The sequence below is a fragment of the Eleutherodactylus coqui genome, chromosome 13, assembly GCF_035609145.1.
Source record: "Eleutherodactylus coqui strain aEleCoq1 chromosome 13, aEleCoq1.hap1, whole genome shotgun sequence".
NCBI lineage: Eukaryota > Metazoa > Chordata > Amphibia > Anura > Eleutherodactylidae > Eleutherodactylus > Eleutherodactylus coqui.
Window position 1 is genome coordinate 15,311,585 of NC_089849.1, and position 20,708 is coordinate 15,332,292.

Genomic DNA, 20,708 nt, shown 5'->3' on the forward strand with positions numbered 1-20,708 from the left:
TACAATCTGGAAGCTTTATTTACACATATAAAGACTGGCAGAGCCCTTTAATGTCAGCTATAGATGGTGGAACCCTTTACGATTGGGGCTTCACACAAAAATAGCAAAAACACACAACCATTGCGAGTCGTTGGAAGAGCAGCCAATATGGCGGCTATGACCTATCAGATGAGAACCCTTTTAAATATGAAAGCTACTGTCCGCACAGCATACCCCAGTCGGTTCTACACTTACCGCTCACATTTTGCCCCAGCGTAGCCCGGCTTACAGAGACATTGAGTAGATGAACCCCTCTGCGCGCATCCAATGGCAAAACTGTGGAAGCCACATAAAGTTCACAGGTTAAAGTGATGTGACCCCTGAGAAGCGGCGCTATAAAACTCTATTACCAAATAGAACTTACTTGTTGGAGGGCACCGAGAGCGGGCAAGGGCAGGCGACACAGTGTAACACTCCATCTACTGTTCCATTGGGCACAAAGCCTTCCTTACAGCGCTCGCACTGGTCGCCCTCCGTGTTGTGTTGGCACTTCTGCAGACGATGGGGTTGGGGGTTAGTGGCATAAAGAGGGTCGTTGTGGGACTTACTGGGAAACACAGAAAAGAAAAACTCACCACGCAGGTGCCAGTCCCTGGTAAGCACTGGTCAGAGTGCCCGCCGCAGTTACAGGGCACGCACTTGCCTAAGAAGAGACCCTTGTCTCGGTAGAAACCAGGAGCGCATTCCTGTCAGACGAGAAATCAGACCTTAATGGAGGATGGGTGACCGGGCAGATCCAGCATGGATGTATATATAACATAGATGTAACCCCCCATTATCTAACGCATAGTACCCAACATGTGATACATGCACCCACCACAAGTCTGGAGAGGCATGTGTGGTGTCCAAGGGACATGCGTCTGTCACAGATCCCCCCCTCTTCTACTACTGCAGGCTGGATCTACTATAGGGGCACACTGTAGTATGTGTTTTAGAGGGGGATTGCTGTAGGTTGGCTCTGTTATATTGCCACAGTTGTAGTAAAGCTCAGTTAGAGGGGCAATGCTGATCTTTTATAGGGAAATTGTCATAGGATGTCTCTTTTATAGCGGACATTGCTGTAAGATGGCTCTGTTATAGGGGGCGCTGTCATAGGATGGCTGTGTTATAGCTGCACTGTCGTTGGGTGGCTCTATTGTAGGGTCACTATCATAGGATGGCTCTATTATAGGGGCACTAGTGCAGAATGTTCTTGAGAATGGGGGCTTAGAAACATTGAGAAGACTTTAGATACCTGGCAGGAGTCGCCCCGGTAATTGGCAGGGCACATACACAGCTCCACGTTGCTTGCTCTCACTCCAACTCCTGTCCCTTGGCCGATCTCCAGAATAACCTGGCGCAGAGACACCATGGAAGAAGACTGGGAATTTAGAGCTCGAATCTGCAGACCTTCCAAATTTGCCAAAACCATCATGATGTCCTCACGGGAGACGGGATAATTGGTGCCAATGTGAATGAAGTTGCTCTGCAAAGCAATGGAACAAAGGACAATTATGGCTACAGATCCCCCTTCAGCCTGGCCAGTCCCCAGAGGTCAGTATTTGGCCCTTTACCCACTGATTACACCAGTTTTTGCCGATGTACCTCTATAAGCTGGACCCGGCCCCGGTGAATGTCTCCAGGTAGAGGATATCTTGGCTCCAGGAAGGCAATGCTCATCTGGTTCCCCTGTGGAGATGGACAAGAAACATCTCATTATACTTCACTCCAAGATCTAAGAAAGCAAAAATCCCAAAACACGTTGCCCTCGATCCCGTACCTTCAGTATGATGTCTGGCCGCCGCTCCACGGGAATGTAGATCTGGTCTCCTCTGATGGCTTCAGAATTCAGCTCGTAAGTCAGGTACCCACCGTAAGAAGAAACCTGTGGTTGCAGAAGCAAATGCGTAAAGGGAATCTATCAGCGGTTCTGAGAACCTTATGATTATCTGGCCCTTTTGTGGGCATATTTGGCTCCTACATCTGCGCATGCGCCGGTCCGCGATCTCATGGTGTATGAGCGAGATCGTCCTGTGGATATCATCACAGATATCATCCACATCACAAAGGCAGAGAGAGGTGAAGTTATGGAATGAACTCCGGACCATTATTATAGCTTTAATATGGTACCTAGACCTAAGTTGAAAACCTTATATTCTAGCCGCGGCAAGTGTTTAACCCTTTCACTGCCAAAGACATACATAATACATCATGAACTTAAAGCACTAGTAGGCCTAAACTCACCCGGTCTCCAAGGTAGCTGCGCGGGGCGTGCCAGTAGAACTCCTGGTAGACGTCAGGGACGTCCCTCAGATCAGCCTCGATGAGGCCTTCAGCAAGATGTGTAATCTCCACCTCCTGGCGATCTCCTCCGACCAGAACCCATCCTCTCATGTCATTGAACTGAAAGAGATGAAGAATGAAGTGAAACTGTGTGGAGAAGCAGAGGTGAGCGGGTACATTAGTGCAGGACGGATAGTCCTCACCTGAGTTCGATACTTGGATCCAGTGTGGCAGCGGTCAGTGGCTCCAAAACAGAAGCAACGGGTACAGCCTTTGGGATTGTTGGCATCCAGGAAGAAAGTGCCAAGGCGGCACTGGTCACAGTTACGGCCTTCAACGTTTTCCTGCATATAAACCATATTGACTTCAGTACGAGTAACTATGACACTCTGAGCCTCTACAGTCGCGGCCAAAAGTTTTGAGACTGACACAAATTTTGGTTTTGACAAATTTCACTGCTTTTGTGTTTTTCAATCTCTTAGTCAGATGTTTCTATGGTTACTGAAGTACAATTATAAGCATTTCATAAGTTTCATTAACAATAGCATCAAGTTTAGGCAATATGTACAGTGTTGATCCTTCATTTTCTGCAATTCGTCTTGGCAGGTTGGATATCTGCTTCTGAGCCAAATCCTGACTGATGACAACCCATTTTTGCCCAATCAGTGCTTGGAGTTTATCACAATTTCTGTGTTTTTGTTTCTCCATCTCCTTTTTGAGGACTGACCACAAGTTCTCAATAGTATTGAGATCTAGGGAGTCTCCTGGCCACAGACTCAAAACTTCAGTGTTTTCTTCACCGAGCCACTTAGTTATGACTTTTGCCTTGTGACATGGTGTTCCATCATGCAGGAGAAAGCATTGTTCATCACCACATTGCTCCTGGACGGTTGGGACAAGTTGCTCCTGGACGGTTGGAACAAGTTGCTCCTGGACGGTTGGGTGAAGTTGCTCCTGGACGGTTGGGTGAAGTTGCTCCTGGACGGTTGGGACAAGTTGCTCCTGGACGGTTGGGACAAGTTGCTCCTGGACGGTTGGGACAAGTTGCTCCTGGACGGTTGGGACAAGTTGCTCCTGGACGGTTGGGACAAGTTGCTCCTGGACGGTTGGGACAAGTTGCTCCTGGACGGTTGGGACAAGTTGCTCCTGGACGGTTGGGACAAGTTGCTCCTGGACAGTTGGGACAAGTTGCTCCTGGACAGTTGGGACAAGTTGCTCCTGGACGGTTGGGAGAAGTTGCTCCTGGACGGTTGGGAGAAGTTGCTCCTGGATGGTTGGGAGAAGTTGCTCAGTGATGGTTGGGAGAAGTTGCTCCTAGCTGGGAGACGTTGCTCTTGAAGGATGGTTAGATACCATTCCTTATTCACGGGGGTGGTCTTCGGCTTTGAGTCAGTCCACTCCCTTGCTTGAAAAGTGACCCCACACATGAACAGTCTTAGAATGCTTTACTGTTGACATAACACAGGCCTCATGATAGTGCTCACCTTATCTTCTCCGGACAATCATTCTTCCAGATGTCCCAAGCAGTCTGATGGGGCTTCATCAGAGAAAATAACGTTACTTCAGCCCTCTACAGTCCAATCCCTGTTCAGTATTTTCTCTGAAACTTTTGGCCTTAGCTGTAGATGTGTCCCCCCAAGTGCTGGCAAACATAGCTAGATGTCACCATACCTCCCACTCCAGCACCACGGAGGACACACAATGCCCACTACCCCATGGCACTGGAATGGACTCTCAGTAAGTTCTCCATTTTTCACCAAGCACGTTGGATGATTAGTGCAGTTTAAACCCCTACCTTGCAGAGACACTGCCCCGTAACAGGATCACATATAGTTTGCTCAGTGCCCGCCCGGTTGCATTCGCAGGGTCTACAGTTGGGGTAACCATAATAACCAGGTGCGCATTTTTCACATCGGCGTCCCATGATGTTTGGTTTACACCTAGAAGAGCAAATTGGTTGCATTAATGTCAAGATGGAACTGCTGCATACGAACCTCTATCTGGTCACAGGATGCTTACTCCTCTGTTCACTACCAAAGCTAAAGATCAAACTTTGGACCTTTCTCAGGGACATGAGCCGAGCATTATGACAACTCAATGGGCAGACAATGCCCGGTCATCATGTCACGTGTCTGACAGTGAAGTTTAGATACACCCGAAATTGAGTAAAACCAGTAGAATTGTGAATGCAGCTTTGGATGCGACTAAATAACATCTGAAACAACTTAAAATTAGTATTAAATATGCAAATATATGTAACTATTATGTAAATGTAAAGGAGCTGTATTCAGGCTGCAATACCACACAAAGCCTGTGGACAGGTGTGGCACTGTTTCTGGAAGCAGCCATGTTTTTTTGTATCTTCCACCCCTTGAACCTGTAAAATGTTGTTCCGCTGGAGTTCTGCCGCGATGAGGAATGACTATAATATAAGTTGTGGCCAGGAATACAGAAACCAGATCTGTGACATGATCACAGTGACAATTGGGTCATTACATGGTAGACATATTAAAGGGTGTATATACTTTTGTTACCCTGTTTCTACTATTCTAGTGCAACTACAGTAAAAATTGAAGCCACTTTGAAAAGTCTTCATTAACTATAATCCTACCGCTGTGTGTATGCAGCTCTTATCCCGGCTTATGTGTCTCCATAGTAACAGAGTATAAACAAAACCCTTTGTATATTCTGACACAGCAGTCATGTGTTACTCACACCGGTGCCCTCTTCTTGTTAAACTCCAGGCGGTAACATCAGGGCAGAAGGAGATTAACACATGACTACACAGAAGGTTAGTTTGTAGTCTGTAACCATGGAGACACATAAGTCTGCATAGAAACTGTATACACTAAAAAAAAAACATGACTAAAGAACGACAAGCACAGATCCTTCCATTCTGGATGTCTCTATGGCATGGTGGCATCACTTACGTGCACTGTCCAGTCTGGATATCACATCCCGGCTGGGTGATGTTCTGCAGTCCGGTCTCAGAGCAGTCACACTCCTCGCAGCCCACCAGGGGGTGACAGCCGAATGTTTGGGGCTGGCACACTGTGCATTCTGGTTTCACTGTGTGAGGGGGACATATGCACTGTCCAGTCACTTCATCACACAGGCGCGACCCGCAGTCACAGGCTAAGGAGAAGATGGATATATCGTTAGCGGGTGCCAATCAGGAGACACCTTGTACTAACAGAGTAGGGACCTTCCAGTTGTATATAGCTAAAGTATAATGGAAAGTTTTTCTGGTTTTGCTGTGAAAAATCCACAAAAAATCTGTGACTTGTGAACATATCATAGGGCCCAATCAAATGGGCGTATTGTCTTTCCGTATTCAGGCCGTATTTTTTACTGACTGCATGCAGACCCATAGAATTAAATAGGTGTCTTCCTTTTTTTTTGCACATGTGAAAAATCCAGTGAGCATGGATGCAAAAAGAACATTAAAAAAATGCACATAAGCACCAAAAACACACACTATATATATATTATATATACACACACAGTGAGAATGATGCTTTTTTCATGAACCAAAATTGCATGCATCTGTGTGAATTTAACCAAAAATGCCTGGACTCCAGACTAAGACATTTTCTACCACTGATACATCAGACCAAGAGAAAGACTTGCGCTACTGATATATTTACCACAAGAAGCATTATCTAGACCAGATACAACTGTAACAAACCATCAGCTGTGAGAAGTTTTAAGTCTGCACGTGTTTTTAGCTTTAGGATAAAAACTAGAATGTTCCCATTTACAGATGATCCCCCCGCTGTGACCCCCCGGAACTCCATTTAATGACTCAGATACAGAAGTTTGATATCAATGGAAACAGAAACTCAAAAAGTTTTGTTGCACAACATCAAGAATGTTTTGCCCATCATAGGTGATCAGTGTGACCCCTTTGTCACCGGACACACATGGAGCCTGTAGTGTAGTTCCTGCCGTACATGTTGTAGCAGATCCTGACTAACTGATGCAATGACTTCTGGGATGCCGCAGATCATGGTGGGCGGTACGGGGGGATGTAGACTCTAATCACAAGGTGTAAGATCCGGGGAACGTGGAGCCTGAGGAAGAAGTTTACTATCGTCACCACCGGCACGGTCGATCCATCTGTTTGGTGGTCGCCACTCACTTCTGACGTCATTGTGACAATGGGGTGGTGGGGGATCCTGGTGGGATTTCCCGTCCCGGCTGCGGCAGGCGTGATATCTGTAGCGTCCAGGTACGAGATCTGCCGGATTTTTTCCTCATGGAGTAAGAAGGGGCCGCACACCTTCCTGCAGGTTATAGCACAGAACACATTCAATGCGGCGGAGTCGCCCGGACGCTCCACGTAGACCGGGGGGTTCCCCTCCCCCACATTCTGACATTACGATTGTTGCCTGGAAGGTGGACGTCGGCTTCATCACTAAATGCTAAAGGCTCCATGAAACCATCGCTTTCCATTACAGTTCGCAGACTCTTGCAGAAAGAATGTTGCCGCGGTTTGTCATCTGGTTTCAGGGCCGGAAACAATTGCAGTTGGTAGAAATAACATTGCAAACATTTGCGCAGAATCTTCCACACAGTCGGCGGCGGGACGTCCCGTTCTCCATGGTGGATTTCTGAGGACTTCGTGTGAACCTTACACGGACACTCCGCTGTTTCCACGCATACTGGTGGACGGACGGATGATTTTTACTTACAGATGCAAACTTTCCCTTAAAATCGGAGTACCGCTTATGAATCACGCACCCGCTGGGCGGAGCCTCACCAGACGGTGTTAGAAGACTATACTGTACGCTAATAACAGACTGGATACAACTTCTTCTGGTGCTCGCTGGATAACCTCGCAACTCCAGCAGGTACCACCAGCGCCTTTGGGTATTCCCGCCTTACCTAGTCTGACTGATGAAGGGGCCGACCCCGAAACGCGTATCTGCTGGTTTTATATAAATCTATCCCACTGTCTGTTGGAATTCATTGGAGAGCAGTTCTGTTTCTTCATTAGTCTTATGGTAGACGGTTTGGGAAAATTAAACTTTTTGCGTTTCTGCTTCAATTGTTATCAGATTTCTGTATCTGAGAGTCATTAAATGTGAGTTCTGAGGGGTCACATCAGGGGGATCATCTGTAATAACCCGGGACTGAAAAATACCAGTAACTGAATCCCAAAATCTATGACACAACTGCGGACCGCCACACTATACAATGATTAAGCTTTACTTCTGTAAGACTGGGAAGATAGATCTGTCTCTCCATCTGACTGAACTGCAATACCCGAGTCCTGCAGTGTATTTTTGCAGAATCCGCACCTCTTTATTATCCCATTAAGTACAATCTGCACTGCAGTTCATTTGATATCCGCGTCATGGTGACAAAAATATTATCAGGCTCATCATCGATGCAGAATCCATTCAATTTGGGCAAATCTAAATGCAGATCCGCATCAGAAATCTGCGGTAAGCGGTCAGATCCCTCACACAGATATTTTAATGCGGGTTTCTCACCATGTGAATGAGGCCAAACATTCATCAGGAAGGTAAAACAGTTTCCCTCAAGATTTGGGGTCTTATTGTGTATATTACTGCCATGGCCCCATCTTAGCTGACGCCAAGTACCGTAGCGCTCAGCGGTATCAGCAGATATAAGGGACCCCGCGAGTCTGTACCATCATGGCTCTTGGAGGAATCAGGAACTTACGTCTGCAGTCAGGGAAGCCCCAGAAGCCTGTGGCACAGCGGGAACAGTCTCTCCCAATCACATTGGGCTTGCAGGAGCACTGGCCCCCCTGCGGCTCACACGTTGTGCTCAGAGAGCCGGCCTCGTGACAATTGCAGGACTGTGCTCCATTGTTGTAGAAGAGGGACAGAGAGATGGCAGCGTCTCTGCAGAACTTAGAGTTGGCCGGGCTGGAGGAAAACACAGAGATCAGCGAGGAAAAAGATAAGCGGCACTTTACAAATATCTTACTATATAAATGGCGACCCCTGCCCTCCATTAGCTAACGTAGAGATTGCCGTAAAGGTTGGCCTTCATAGATTTCATCAGTAGTCTCCAATTTTTTGAGGGATTACAATTCCCAGCATGCCACTGTCAGAGCATGCTGGGAGTGATGGTCCCGTACCAGCAGAGAGCCACAAGCTCCAGACCAATAGGTTACCTGTACATCCACTGATTACATTACTCAATGGACCCGCATGGCAAAAAGGTCATACAGTGGCCAAACAACTGCCGAAGCAGCCACGGGGCCCGCGGTATAAGAGATACTATGTACAACGTCCTCATGTTGGTCAATTTCAAGGGCTTCATGAAATGAAGTGGATTGAAAGACCCGAGACAGTCAGCATATTGGGGTCTGATTAATTTACTGGTCTTGTCTGCAGTCTGGTGAATTCCTGGGTCTTGTATCCAATGAATTTTGGAGTTTGCAGTCTGATGAATTTAGGGGTCAGAAGTCTCATGTATTTAGAGGGATCTGGAGTCTGATTAATTTAGAGGTTTGTCTAGGGTGTGATGAATTTTAGGGGTCTCGTGTAGGACCTGAATTGGTTTGGGGGTCTGGTCTGGGGTTTGATGAATCTAGTAGTCTGGGTCAGAAGTCTAAGGTATTTAGAGGGATCTGAAGTCTGATGAATTTAGGGATCCAATCTGGAGTCTGATGAATTTAGAGGTCTGGTCTATTGTCTTACGAATGTAGGGGTCTGGGTTACCATGAATTTAGGGGTGTTGTCAGGGGCCTGAATTGATTTTGGTGTCTGGTCTGGGGTCTGATGAATCTAGTGGTCTGGGTTCCCATGAATTTAGGGGTCTAGTCTGAGGTCTGATGAATTTAAGGGTCTACTCTAGGGTTTGAAGAATTTGGAGGTCTAGTCTGAAGTGTCATGAATGTAGAGTACTGGTCTATGGTCTTATGAATTCAGGGGTCTGATCTGGGTTCCCATGAATATAGGGGTCTGGAACCTGTCTGGGTTTTAGGGTCAGGTCTGGGGTCTAATGTATTTTAGGGGTCTGGTCTGGGGTCTGATGAATTTAGGAGTCTAATTAATTTAGATGTCTTTTTTGTAGTCTGATTAATTGCTGGGTCCGGTGTCCAATGAATTTTGAAATTTAGGGTCTAATGAATTTAGAGGTCTGATAAATTTTACGGGCCAGAAGTCTTATGTATTTAGTGGGATCTAGAGTCTGATGAATTTAGGGGTCTGATGAATTTAAGGGTCTGTTTTGCAGTCTGATAAATTTAGGGGTCTAGTCTGGCACATGAATGGGTTTTGGGGTCCGGGATATGATGAATTTAGGGGTCTGGTCTGCAGTTTCATGAATTTAGAGGTCTGCTCTAGGGTCTTATGAATTTAGGGGTCTGGTCTAGGGTCTGATGAATCTACTGGTCTGCTATGGGTTCCCATGAATTTAAGGCTATGGTCTGGGATCTAATGACTATAGGGGGTCTGATAAATGTAGGGGTCTAGTTCAGGGTCTAATGAATTTAGGGATCTGGGTTCCAATGAATTTAGGGGTGTGGTCTAGGTTCCCTGAATGTAGGGGTGTGGTCTGGATTCCCATGAATTAAGGTATGTGGTCTGGGGTCTAGTGAACTTAGTGGGTCTGGGATCTAATGAATGTAGAGGTCTGGTTTGGGACCTGAATGGATTTTGGGGTCTGGTCTTTAATCTGATGAATCTAGTGGTCTGGTCTGAGTTCCCCTGAATTTAGTGATCTGATGAATAGATTTTGGGGTCTGGTCTAGGGTTTGAACGATTAGTGACTAATAAAACATATTAACATATCAGTGCTGATCTGTTTGTTAAGTTATTTCTAAATCTCTGCGGCTAAGAGCTGACTCGGTGGCCTAGTTATATTATTCTTTCTACAAGTCTCCGCAGACAAGTGTGTCCTTACTTTAACTTTTACATGGAACTAGTAAATGTTCCTGAGCTTGTGTGTATGTATATATGTGTGTGTATGTATATATGTGTGTGTATGTATATATGTGTGTATATGTATATATATATGTGTGTGTGCATATAGAGGGCATTGAAAACTTTGCCATAGGGCCCTAAATTTTTTAGTTACGCCCCTGGATCTCAGCACTGGGGCCCACCACAAATAAGGAGACTTACTTGCTCTGGAAGCTGTTGGCTCCGCACTGACTGATAAAATAGTAGGACTTGTCCAGCGGTTCCTCCACCAGGTAGCTGGAGCTGTAACTGTCCTCCGGAATAACCAGGATGTACTCCTACCAAAACACGTCACAGATCAACCCATGTGTGAAGCTGGAGAACTGACCAGATAGTGCAAGAAACCTCCCATCGCCTACCAGCCAGATGATCTTGCCATCGGGGACTCGGACGGTCACTGACAGGTCATTATCGGTCACATCTAGTATGGCCTGGTCCTCAGAAAGAACCAGGCTGCGGCAGCCAAAACCATGGGGGCAGAACGTGGCGTTAGCCGAACCTAGGAGAGGAAAAGAGGGAGGAGGGGGCTTTACTGCTGTATGTTATATACATGACCCCCACAAGGATATAATACAGTGCATTGCTACTGCAGGCACCTAGCATCCTCACCTCGCCATACGCGTCCACCATGGACTTGGACCTCGATGGTAAATGAGGGTTGTGAGGGCTGATAGTAGTGGATAATGAAGGCGTAACGGCCAGGTGTCTGAATGTGGCCATTATAGGTCACCTCCGTCTGGAGAATGCAATACAAAGATCATGCATCATAATAGATGTATAAACCTTACCATATTGTCCTTGATGGGCCCTGGTGCTCAAGGGGACACTAATGTTCTCCGGCCATATTAGAGGAAAGCAGTAGTATACACTGATGTGCCAAAAGTCATGGGACAGAAATAATATCATGCAGAACCTGCACAGTACCTTGTTGACAACTGGGGTCAACCTCACAAGATAAGACCTTAAAACTTATACAGGAGTGGGTGTTCCCGAGCCGTTCCCCAAGGTAACGCCACTTCATTATACATTTAAGCACTGCAATCCCAGGACTTTTGGCGCGTCAGTGTGCACAGCATGTGATGCTTCAGATGAACCAGGGCGGGCATAGCACTGGGCAGACAGGGCTCACCAAGGTTGGAGAGGTGCATTATGATTTGGTTAAACATGTTATATGGGTCGCCATCACATACATCCTGAACCCTAGAGGGACAAATTCCACATCGGGCAAAGCCGCTTCAAGCTATACCAGACGTTCCTAAATCCTGTTACACGTAGTCACTGTTCCCCACCATGTGGTGTCGGTGTGTATGGTGCAGCAGTGACAGACTTAGACGGCATACATTTTTCAAATACAAACTTTACTTAACTACAATTAAATGTTCCCTCCATGGGACGGTATTTGTATTTTAAATGTGACATATTTTTAATCGGTAATTCATACTTACGAATATTCACATAGCGATCTCCATACTAGACTCTCAAAGCTCCGCAACATGTGGATCCAATGCACCAGGGGTGCAGGGTACATCTTCACTCTCATCAGGGCAACAAGGCACTTCAACTCACTCTTCATTGTAGTACTCCATACTCACAGTCCTACGCCGTACTATAATCTGGAAAGTCTGTGGCATGGCAACATCATGGTCTAATGTGCCATAAGTGCCAGAGTACATCCCCAGTATAATCTGCGGTTAGTGCTCCGACCCCGAAGTGCCTTGTCCTTCTCGGTACAATCTCTGTATATCTCTTAGGTACACAGCATCACTTTGTCACATTGCTCACTAACTGTACTACACACAGCGCCACTCACTAACTCAGTAAATCCCCGCTTGATGGCAGTCCCTTGGGCAGATACTCCTCCAGTCTACATATGTCTGTCTATATTCAGATCGATGGTGTTGTCAGCATCTTCAGGGACTGAGCCCCCTGCAAGAAAGGAGACTTTCTCTCCTTCCACACAACTTGTCATTTTCAGCCACCAGATCATCAGGACCCTCTTGCTGGCAGCTCAACTTGGGCCCCTAGTATTCAGGGCCCTTACGGTATCACGCTTGCGTTACTCCCTCAGCCTGGGGGACAGCGCTGCTCTGGCAGGCAATGGCTTCCACCACTTTAGCAGCAGGCTTTTCCTGCAACTGCTGATGCACTGCTGAGATTTACTCCATCTCTGTATAGTTGCGTCACTGATCTGTCCAGTAACGCAACTGCGATTTTTATTTTTTTTTAATGTCCGCTTCAAACCTTCAGGGCTATAGGCAGAGCCTGGACCTGTATTCACTTCCCTAACTGGGAGCTGAATCTTCAGTGCCACCGAGCAACCCATGTCACCAAGGGAGTGGAACCCCCTCCAGCACCCTCAGCAAAATGCTGCCTCCTGTGCCTGTCATACCCCGTTTCCATCATCTACTCATGGGCAGGGGAGTGGGGCTCGAACAGACTCTTCAGTATGTCTCTCTTTAACCTCCCCGGAAGTGACCATGGCTGGCAAAGAGGATTCTCCTCTACACAGCAGCGCAGCACTGTACAACCTAGGACTCCTTCGCTTTAACAGGAGTCCCTGCATGGGGGTGGAGCTAAACTCAGCAGCTGTCATAGACACTGATCTGAGCGAGGGAACACTCTCATCGCTACCCCCTTACAATGACATGAGACAAATTCATATTTTACTAAACACGAATCTGAACGTTTTCATATCATACAGGCCTCAGACTAAAGTAAAAATTATATGTCTACATGAAAAAAAACACACCTCTGGAGTCTGCAACCGGATCAACTTAGTGGCATCCACAGCTGTTGGAGGCAATGGTGGCACCTTTTGGCCATTGTTGGCATCCGTTCTAGACGTCCCCTCAGTCAACACCACCGACTGAGAAGGTTTATGGAATCTTGATGGGGTGCAAGAACCGCTGTGGACAGAGATAGAAGATGAGAAAGCAGAGAAGGATAAGGCATGAACTTGGCCCTCAAGATATGACCAACAGACGGTACCTGCTAGGGTTGAAGGATCCATGAACAGCAATGCAATGAACTCTTGGCTCAACGTACTCCATGGTGTACTGATCAGCAGGGACCAAGAAGATCTTGCCCTAGATCAAGAATCAGCATAAACCATGGGTTTAGTGTAGTCATTACTTGGGGACAAGATGGAGAAAGGGTCCTCTTTATCAAGACTCACCAAGTGCAGTTGTGTCCTGTCTGCTGAGAATCGAATGGTGACTTCAGTGGTGAGATCAAAAAAGGCCACCTTTTGCTGGGCATCCAAGGCCACCCCACGGCACAGGAAACTGTAATACATGTGTGGTCCGAGTCAAGTCTTCAGCCATTACCAGAATGTAACTGAATGTCTTAAATGTAGACTGACCTGAACTTGCAAGGGTAGAAGGTGAGGGTTCCCTGCTGAGGAGGCGTCTTGGGAGAGCTCACTGCTACATGGGTGGTCTGAAGGTCCTCCTCATTGGCATATTCAACAACCACAGCGTAACGACCCGGGTGGGGGACTGGCAGGTGGAAAAGGACCTCAATCTAGAAGACAATATGCAGATGACAAAGGCCAATGTCCACATGGGTCAACCACCAAGTAAGAAGAGTGGGCACCATACTTACATCACTTCCGTAGCAACCAATCAGTGGTGGATGTCGAGGAGTGATCTGCTCGGTTTGACAGGGCCGTGGAAGGCTGTTATCCATGCGACAAACCCCTTCAATGCCTTCTGATGATGGAAATCCATCCAGGGAGAGATGTTTGTACAGGAGGCAACTGGAATAGATAATGGATGTACATGCATTATAAGGGTATATCCAGATGAAGTGGGGCCAGCATGAATCGTCTGTGATGAAAACTGTCAGCAGCTCCGAAGTGAACGACAGCTAAATAAACTTTTTTCCCACACTATGGAAAAATTGTGCACGAATTCCGCATGGAAATTGACATGCAGTAATAGATTTCACATTTATGTAGCGGATTTCACCATGAATTTGCAATGAACGAGGCAAAATTTGGGGCAGTTTTACAGAATTTCCTCAACTAAATCCCCAGCAGATTTTCAGCACATTCGCTGTGGATTTTCCCCTGTAGAGACTGATGTCATATGGACATTCTCCTACGGCATGTTCACACGTAGCTGAGATGCTGTGGATTTTATGCAGTGGGATTGGCTGTGGATAATCTGCAGTAACAGTAGTGTAGATGAGATGTCTTGTAATTTCATTCACATGCTGTAAAAAACAAATTGACCCATGATGCAGATTTTGACATGAATTTTGGTGTGGATTTGAATGATGATCCGCACCAAAATCCACTATATGTGTAGGTAGCCTAAGGCCTCCGGCATATTAGCATATTTCGGTCTGTGTGCTGTCCGTGTTAATTCAGGTCATCAACTCGTCTAGTTATTTAATGTCTATATCCTGTAATGTCATAGCGCTCTAAAAAAATCCTAGAATGGTAGAGTTGGAAGGGACCTCCAGGGTCATCGGGTCCGACCCCCTGCTCAGTGCAGGATTCACTAAATCATCCCAGAAAGATATCTGTCCAGCCTTTGTTTGAGCACTTCCATTGAAGGAGAACTCCCCACCTCCCGTGGTAACCTGTTCCACTCATTGATGGCCCTCACTGTCTAATATCTAATCTGTGTCTCCTCCCCTTTCAGTTTCATCCCATTGCTTCTAGTCTTTCCTTGTGCAGATGAGAATAGGGCTGATCCCCCTGCACTGTTACAGCCCTTCAGATATTTGTAGACCGCTATTAAGTCTCCTCTCAGCCTTCTTTTTTGCAAGATAAGCATTCCCCTATCTAGTCCCCTCTTAAACTCCTCTATGTATTTTGCCATCACCCCGTCCTCAGGTAGAGAGTTCCACAGTCTCACTGCTCTTACAGTAAAGAACCCTTTTCTGTGTTGGTGATTAAACCTGCTTTCTTCTAGACGTAGCGGATGCCCTCTTGTTGCCGTTGCAGTCCTGGCTGTAAACAGATCATGGGAGAGATCCTTGTATCGTCCCCTCATGTATTTATACACAGTTATTTGATCACCCCTTAGCTGTCTTTTTTCCAGGGTAAATAATCCCAATTTGGATACCCTCTCTGGGTATTCCAGGCCCGTCATTCCATGTACTAGCTTAGTCGCTCTTCTTTGAACCCCCTCCAGCACTGTAACATCTTTCCTGAGCGCCGGTGTCCAGAACTGTGCGCAGTATTCCATGTGAGGCCTGACAAGTGCCTTATATAATGGAAGGATAATGTTCTCGTCCCTCGCCCCTATACCTCTTTTAATGCACCCCAAAACATGTCCTATTCCTGTCTGTATCAAGGGCGAGAAACAAGACATGCTGATACATGTCAATGCCTTTTGTCTGCGTAAATCGGGCAGCACATGGACAAGTCTTCGTATGCTGTCTGATTCGAGATGCAACTCACACACACACTAAGCATGCAAACAGCCATAGGCCCAATGTCCACAGGCAGAATTGAATTGCGGTTGCCCCGCATGAATGATCCGTAGCTCAAACGGCCTATAGACAATCATGGGCGCCCGCAGCTGAATTTAAGCATGCGGATTTGACTTGCGAACCTTTTGGTCCGGAAAACAAATCCCAGCATGCTCCATTTTGCTGCGGGTCCCACACGGACGGCTTCTATTGAAGTCAATGGAAGCCGTCCGATCCGCAGAACACCCACAACTGTCACTGCAGACGGGCCGCGTGTCCCGTGGGAAAGCAGGAGATTTAAAAAAAAACAAAAAAACACAACTACGCATGTGCGGCGGTGCGCCCGCCAACATCCGCAGTGGAAAAGATGGAAGACCCAGACAGCCACGCAGAGGATCCAGACGGGTAACTAATGCCCTCTTCCCGCGGGCAGGGTGGGATTCTGCTGCAGGCTCCTGCCCGTGGAATCCAATCCACCCGTGGACATGATGCCCAAGAGTGCATGTTACATTGCCAGTGTGGATTTCCATAGCATTCAACAGGTACGGATTTCGCAGAGGATCTGGGCACAGAACCCGTGCTGACATTACACGGTGTGAACGGTGTCCTGCTGGCCATATCATACAGCGTATCTTTATCTTACTTCTGATTGCTCTGCTCCGGGGAGGGCGAGTAGGTGCAGGCCTCCGTCACTTTCACCTGGAGGATGGGAGCCTCGTAGTAGGCACTGGGGAGCAGAACCAGGTAATCCTAAGGAGGAAGAAACTACATGAAGAGCAAAGACTCAGCCCAAGGAAGAACACCGACATGTAAGGAGGCAGGGGTCTTACCAGAAGCACGTCCTCCGCTTCAATCACCACTGACCATGTGTTGGGGTTCAGGACAAAGGGTTCGCCAAAACTTCCATGGGGGACGGTGACAAAGGAAGGCTCCTTGCTTGGTGGAAAGACAATCTGCTTGATCTGTTCAGAACCTAGAAGGGAAGGACGGGCAGAGTAATCTCATGATCCAGGAGCCACATGGTTTCAGTCTAAGAAGTGAAATCTGCGCTGTGATTGGTTGCTGAGGGCAACAGATTTTCTTTTACACCGCCATGTAGGACTGCGGTGCCGGCCTACTTTTACGTAAAAGGTTCCTGCATGTAAAGGGATGGATCCCAAAATCAGACGGATATTAGTGAATTGTTACTCAAGCAATTTCCCGATATGTAATTGTCCAGAATGTTTTAGGTTTATCACAAGTAATGAGTTTTCACAGTTGTCTTATGATCAGAAGAGTTTACTAATGTTCTTGTCCCTCCCGGCAAAGCTCTGAGACAGATGAGCCATGTAATCACGTTCCAAAACAAATATATCCCATCGGAGATGAGAGCGGATTCATTTCCGTCACATTTGTGAATAGAATGCGAGGCCGATCCTGTGTCCGCACTCCCACCCCCTCGCCTTGCCTAATGAGACATTCTACAGCTAACAGAGCCTGAGTGTCTGCCCTGCGGAATGTTCCACTTGTCGCTGGCCGGGAGATACTTACAATTGGCACAAGCGTTGAACTTCTTCTCTTCAATGAGTGACACTTTTCCGTAAACGCTGTCTACACCGCGGTTCACATATCTGAACACGACACGGAAGAGGTCAGGGGAAGTCACATTGATGGTCAGTATGACCTTTGGCTGTGAATAAAAGGAAATGTAATATAATTAGCAGAAAGCTATATACAGACTTATACTGATCCTGAGTTACATCCTGTATTATACCCCAGAGCTGCACTCACTATTCTGCTGGTGGAGTCACTGTGTACATACATTACTTATCCTGTACTGATCCTGAGATATATCCTGTATTATACTCCAGAGCTGCACTCACTATTCTGCTGCTGGAGTCACTGTGTACATACATTACTTATCCTGTACTGATCCTGAGTTACATCCGGTACTATACTCCAGAGCTGCACTCACTATTCTGCTGGTGGAGTCACCGTGTACATACATTACTTATCCTGTACTGATCCTGAGTTACATCTCGCATTATACTCCAGAGCTGCACTCACTATTCTGCTGGTGGAGTCACTGTGTACATACATTACTTATCCTGTACTGATCCTGAGGTACATCCTGTATTATACTCCAGAGCTGCACTCACTATTCTGCTGGTGGAGTTACTTTGTACATACATTAGTTATCCTGTACTGACCCTGAGTTACATCCTGTATTATACTCCAGAGCTGCACTCACTATTCTGCTGGTGGAGTCACTGTGTACATATGTTACTTATCCTGTACTGATCCTGAGTTACATTCTGTATTATACTCCAGAGCTGTACTCACTATTCTGCTGGTGGAGTCACCGTGTACATACATTACTTATCCTGTACTGATCCTGAGTTACATTCTGTATTATACCCCAGAGCTGCACTCACTATTCTGCTGGCGGAGTCACTGTGTACATACATTACTTATCCTGTACTGCTGCTGAGTTTTATCCTGTATTATACTCCAGAGCTGCACTCACTATTCTGATGGTGGAGTCACTGTGTACATACATTACTTATCCTGTATTATATACTCCAGAGCTGCACTCACTATTCTGCTGGTGGAGTCACTGTGTACATACATTACTTATCCTGTAGTGATCCTGAGTTACATCCTGTATTATACTCCAGAGCTGCACTCACTATTCTGCTGGTGGAGTTACTTTGTACATACATTACTTATCCTGTACTGATCCTGAGTTCCATCCTGTATTATACCCCAGAGCTGCCCTCACTATTCTGCTGGTGGGGATGTGTCTGATGACAAGCTTGCTGACTTTTTCCAATTACAACCAGTAGAACAGTGAGGTCATATCAATACTGCATATACTTACTACAGCCGTGATCTAGCGGTTACCTGGTATGGAGACATTTGAGCATATCCTCTCCAGCTGAAGTTTTCAAACTCCAAGGGGTTGTATCCGAAGCGGACTGGTCTTCCATCGGTTGTTCGCCCGTCCTCCACTTCAAATCTCAGGTGATGCAGGTCCGGAAAGTAGTAACCTCCGTCTGGTCTGAGGAACAAAAGCAGGCAGGAATTATCGAACGGCTGCTAATAACGGGATTACAATATAGTAGACCCCAAAATGTGTCCATCCTCAATTATACTCCCCTTGGGTCCTGTGAGTCTTACCTCCAGCGCCCTCTGCAGTTGCCCCCTGGTCAGACGCCCGATATTCTCCTGCCCTTCCCATAGCATGGAGATCACCTAATTACCAATATTACCCTATAGCCAATGCCCTTCCCCTAAGACCACCTACTGATCTAATGTGTCTAAGCCCAGCCCGGGTGCGTAACCAGCCGTGGATGTAATTATGGGTCTGTCGTACCGTCCTGCATCATACCGGGGATGCTGACCACGAATCAGCTGCGTATCCGTCGTTGGCATTAGTAGCACATTAGTAGCTACATCGCTCCCCCTCATATCGGAATACACGGTGCTGTCAGTGCACTCCGGTACCGGCCCCCCAGCAGTCGCTAGTAAGTGCCGAGCCGCTCGTCAGGTGATGCGAGAGTGGAATTACCTGCCCAGCGGCTCGGCGCCATGTACTCTGCGGTGAGAGCGAGCGATGTAGCCACTAAAATCAGCAGCTGATTCCTGGTCAAGATCCACGCCTTTGTTGCGGACTTTGGCGTGGGTTTTATTGCGGAAATGCCGCAGAATTTCCCACAGCGGCCGTTCTGCGGCGTCTCTGCACATGTTCACCTGGGGGTACGTTCACAGGGAGCAGAACTGGTGCAGATTGTCCACAGAGGAAAATTTGTGTCGAATTGAGCACCAAAACCGCATCAAAATTTTCACCCGTGGTGAGGAGAATGGCGCGGCTGCACAATTCACCCTTTCAATTGTAAAATCCGGGCGGATCCACATCAAAAACCTTGTTAAATCCCGCACCAAATAGTGCAGACTTTAACTCAGTTTTTGGAGTAGATCCACGCCAAAATCCACAACATGTGACGCACCCACAGCGAATGCCACACACGGCAGAGATGGAAAAACTCCATATGGATTCCGCTTCTAAAATCTGTGTCGTTTTTGTATCCACATGTGGAATTTACCATCAATGCGCAAAATTTCGATGTGGGAAATCTAGTTTCTGCGAGTTTCGTCATCAAAGAAGTGTCATTACTTTTCAGTCTCTGCTTTGAATCTCCGCACGTGGATTGGGGCCATTCTGCATGCAGATCCACATAAAAATCCATGTCAAAAAGATGCAGCTTTAGCGGTGGCGTTCGCCTGGGACCTTTCCGCAGTGAATTCTGCCAAGCGAATATACTGAATTCTGCCTCAAAAAATAGCGTCAAAATCTGCGTTTTTGGCGCGGGTCCGCCAGCGGAGTAGTAAATGGGCAAATGCAGGTGCAAAATTCCAGCAAGGTAAATCATGTTTCCAAATCAAAAAAGAATGGCCAAGTCGCTTCCCGACACGGAAACTTGTGCAAAAGCGATTGTCCGCGTCAGGATTCTGTACGCAGAATTTGCCCGTTGACAGGACTAAATCTGCGCGGACTCAGATGTAAACTTTGCAACATGATTTCCTCCATGTGAACGCATCCTTAAAGAGAAAACGTCTTTGTTGCCCCTCGCAACCAATCACAGCTCAGCTTTCATTTTACCTTAGCAGTTTCAGAAAAGAAATCTGCGCTGTGATTGGTTGCTATTTTATTGTTTATTTTATGGTTGCTAGTTTTTATTTGAAGCCTTCTATGTTTATAAGTCATCCCATTTTCAAGAACTCTGCTTGCCATCAGTGAATGGAAACAATCTTACTTCCAGAGACTTAGAACAATAATGTGATATATTGTAGTTATCATGCACAATGGAAATGTTTCCATTCCCTGACAGCAAGCAGAAATCTTTAAAAACAATAACATTATCAATACATTTGGTTTCTACTAGGTTTTCACGCAGCAGGCCCAATGTTTTCCCCCAGTAGCGACCTGCCATGGCTACCGCTCCCTGTATACTGCACAAACAGAGGTCGATTTCACTGTAATTCAATTAGAGGCGG

The 20,708-nt window shown here is 46.7% G+C and overlaps 1 protein-coding gene across 1 annotated transcript in view; it reads right to left on the reverse strand.

Moving 5' to 3' along the window:
* LAMA5 (laminin subunit alpha 5) overlaps nucleotides 1-20,708 on the reverse strand; it is a 146,020-nt gene that overhangs the window by 40,340 nt on the left and 84,972 nt on the right. Inside the window, exons 22-44 of the mRNA XM_066586920.1 lie at nucleotides 18,555-18,711; nucleotides 17,202-17,340; nucleotides 16,502-16,644; nucleotides 16,315-16,421; nucleotides 13,851-14,004; nucleotides 13,609-13,769; nucleotides 13,423-13,531; nucleotides 13,236-13,333; nucleotides 12,997-13,153; nucleotides 10,857-10,983; nucleotides 10,607-10,746; nucleotides 10,410-10,525; nucleotides 7,993-8,201; nucleotides 5,232-5,436; nucleotides 4,097-4,241; nucleotides 2,505-2,645; nucleotides 2,263-2,421; nucleotides 1,799-1,903; nucleotides 1,624-1,707; nucleotides 1,274-1,504; nucleotides 615-725; nucleotides 404-531; nucleotides 235-315 (exon numbers count right to left, since the gene is read on the reverse strand). Of these exons, the coding sequence (XP_066443017.1) occupies nucleotides 235-315; nucleotides 404-531; nucleotides 615-725; nucleotides 1,274-1,504; nucleotides 1,624-1,707; nucleotides 1,799-1,903; nucleotides 2,263-2,421; nucleotides 2,505-2,645; nucleotides 4,097-4,241; nucleotides 5,232-5,436; nucleotides 7,993-8,201; nucleotides 10,410-10,525; nucleotides 10,607-10,746; nucleotides 10,857-10,983; nucleotides 12,997-13,153; nucleotides 13,236-13,333; nucleotides 13,423-13,531; nucleotides 13,609-13,769; nucleotides 13,851-14,004; nucleotides 16,315-16,421; nucleotides 16,502-16,644; nucleotides 17,202-17,340; nucleotides 18,555-18,711 (3,207 nt within the window). The remainder of the gene's footprint in view (nucleotides 1-234; nucleotides 316-403; nucleotides 532-614; nucleotides 726-1,273; nucleotides 1,505-1,623; nucleotides 1,708-1,798; nucleotides 1,904-2,262; nucleotides 2,422-2,504; nucleotides 2,646-4,096; nucleotides 4,242-5,231; nucleotides 5,437-7,992; nucleotides 8,202-10,409; nucleotides 10,526-10,606; nucleotides 10,747-10,856; nucleotides 10,984-12,996; nucleotides 13,154-13,235; nucleotides 13,334-13,422; nucleotides 13,532-13,608; nucleotides 13,770-13,850; nucleotides 14,005-16,314; nucleotides 16,422-16,501; nucleotides 16,645-17,201; nucleotides 17,341-18,554; nucleotides 18,712-20,708) is intronic.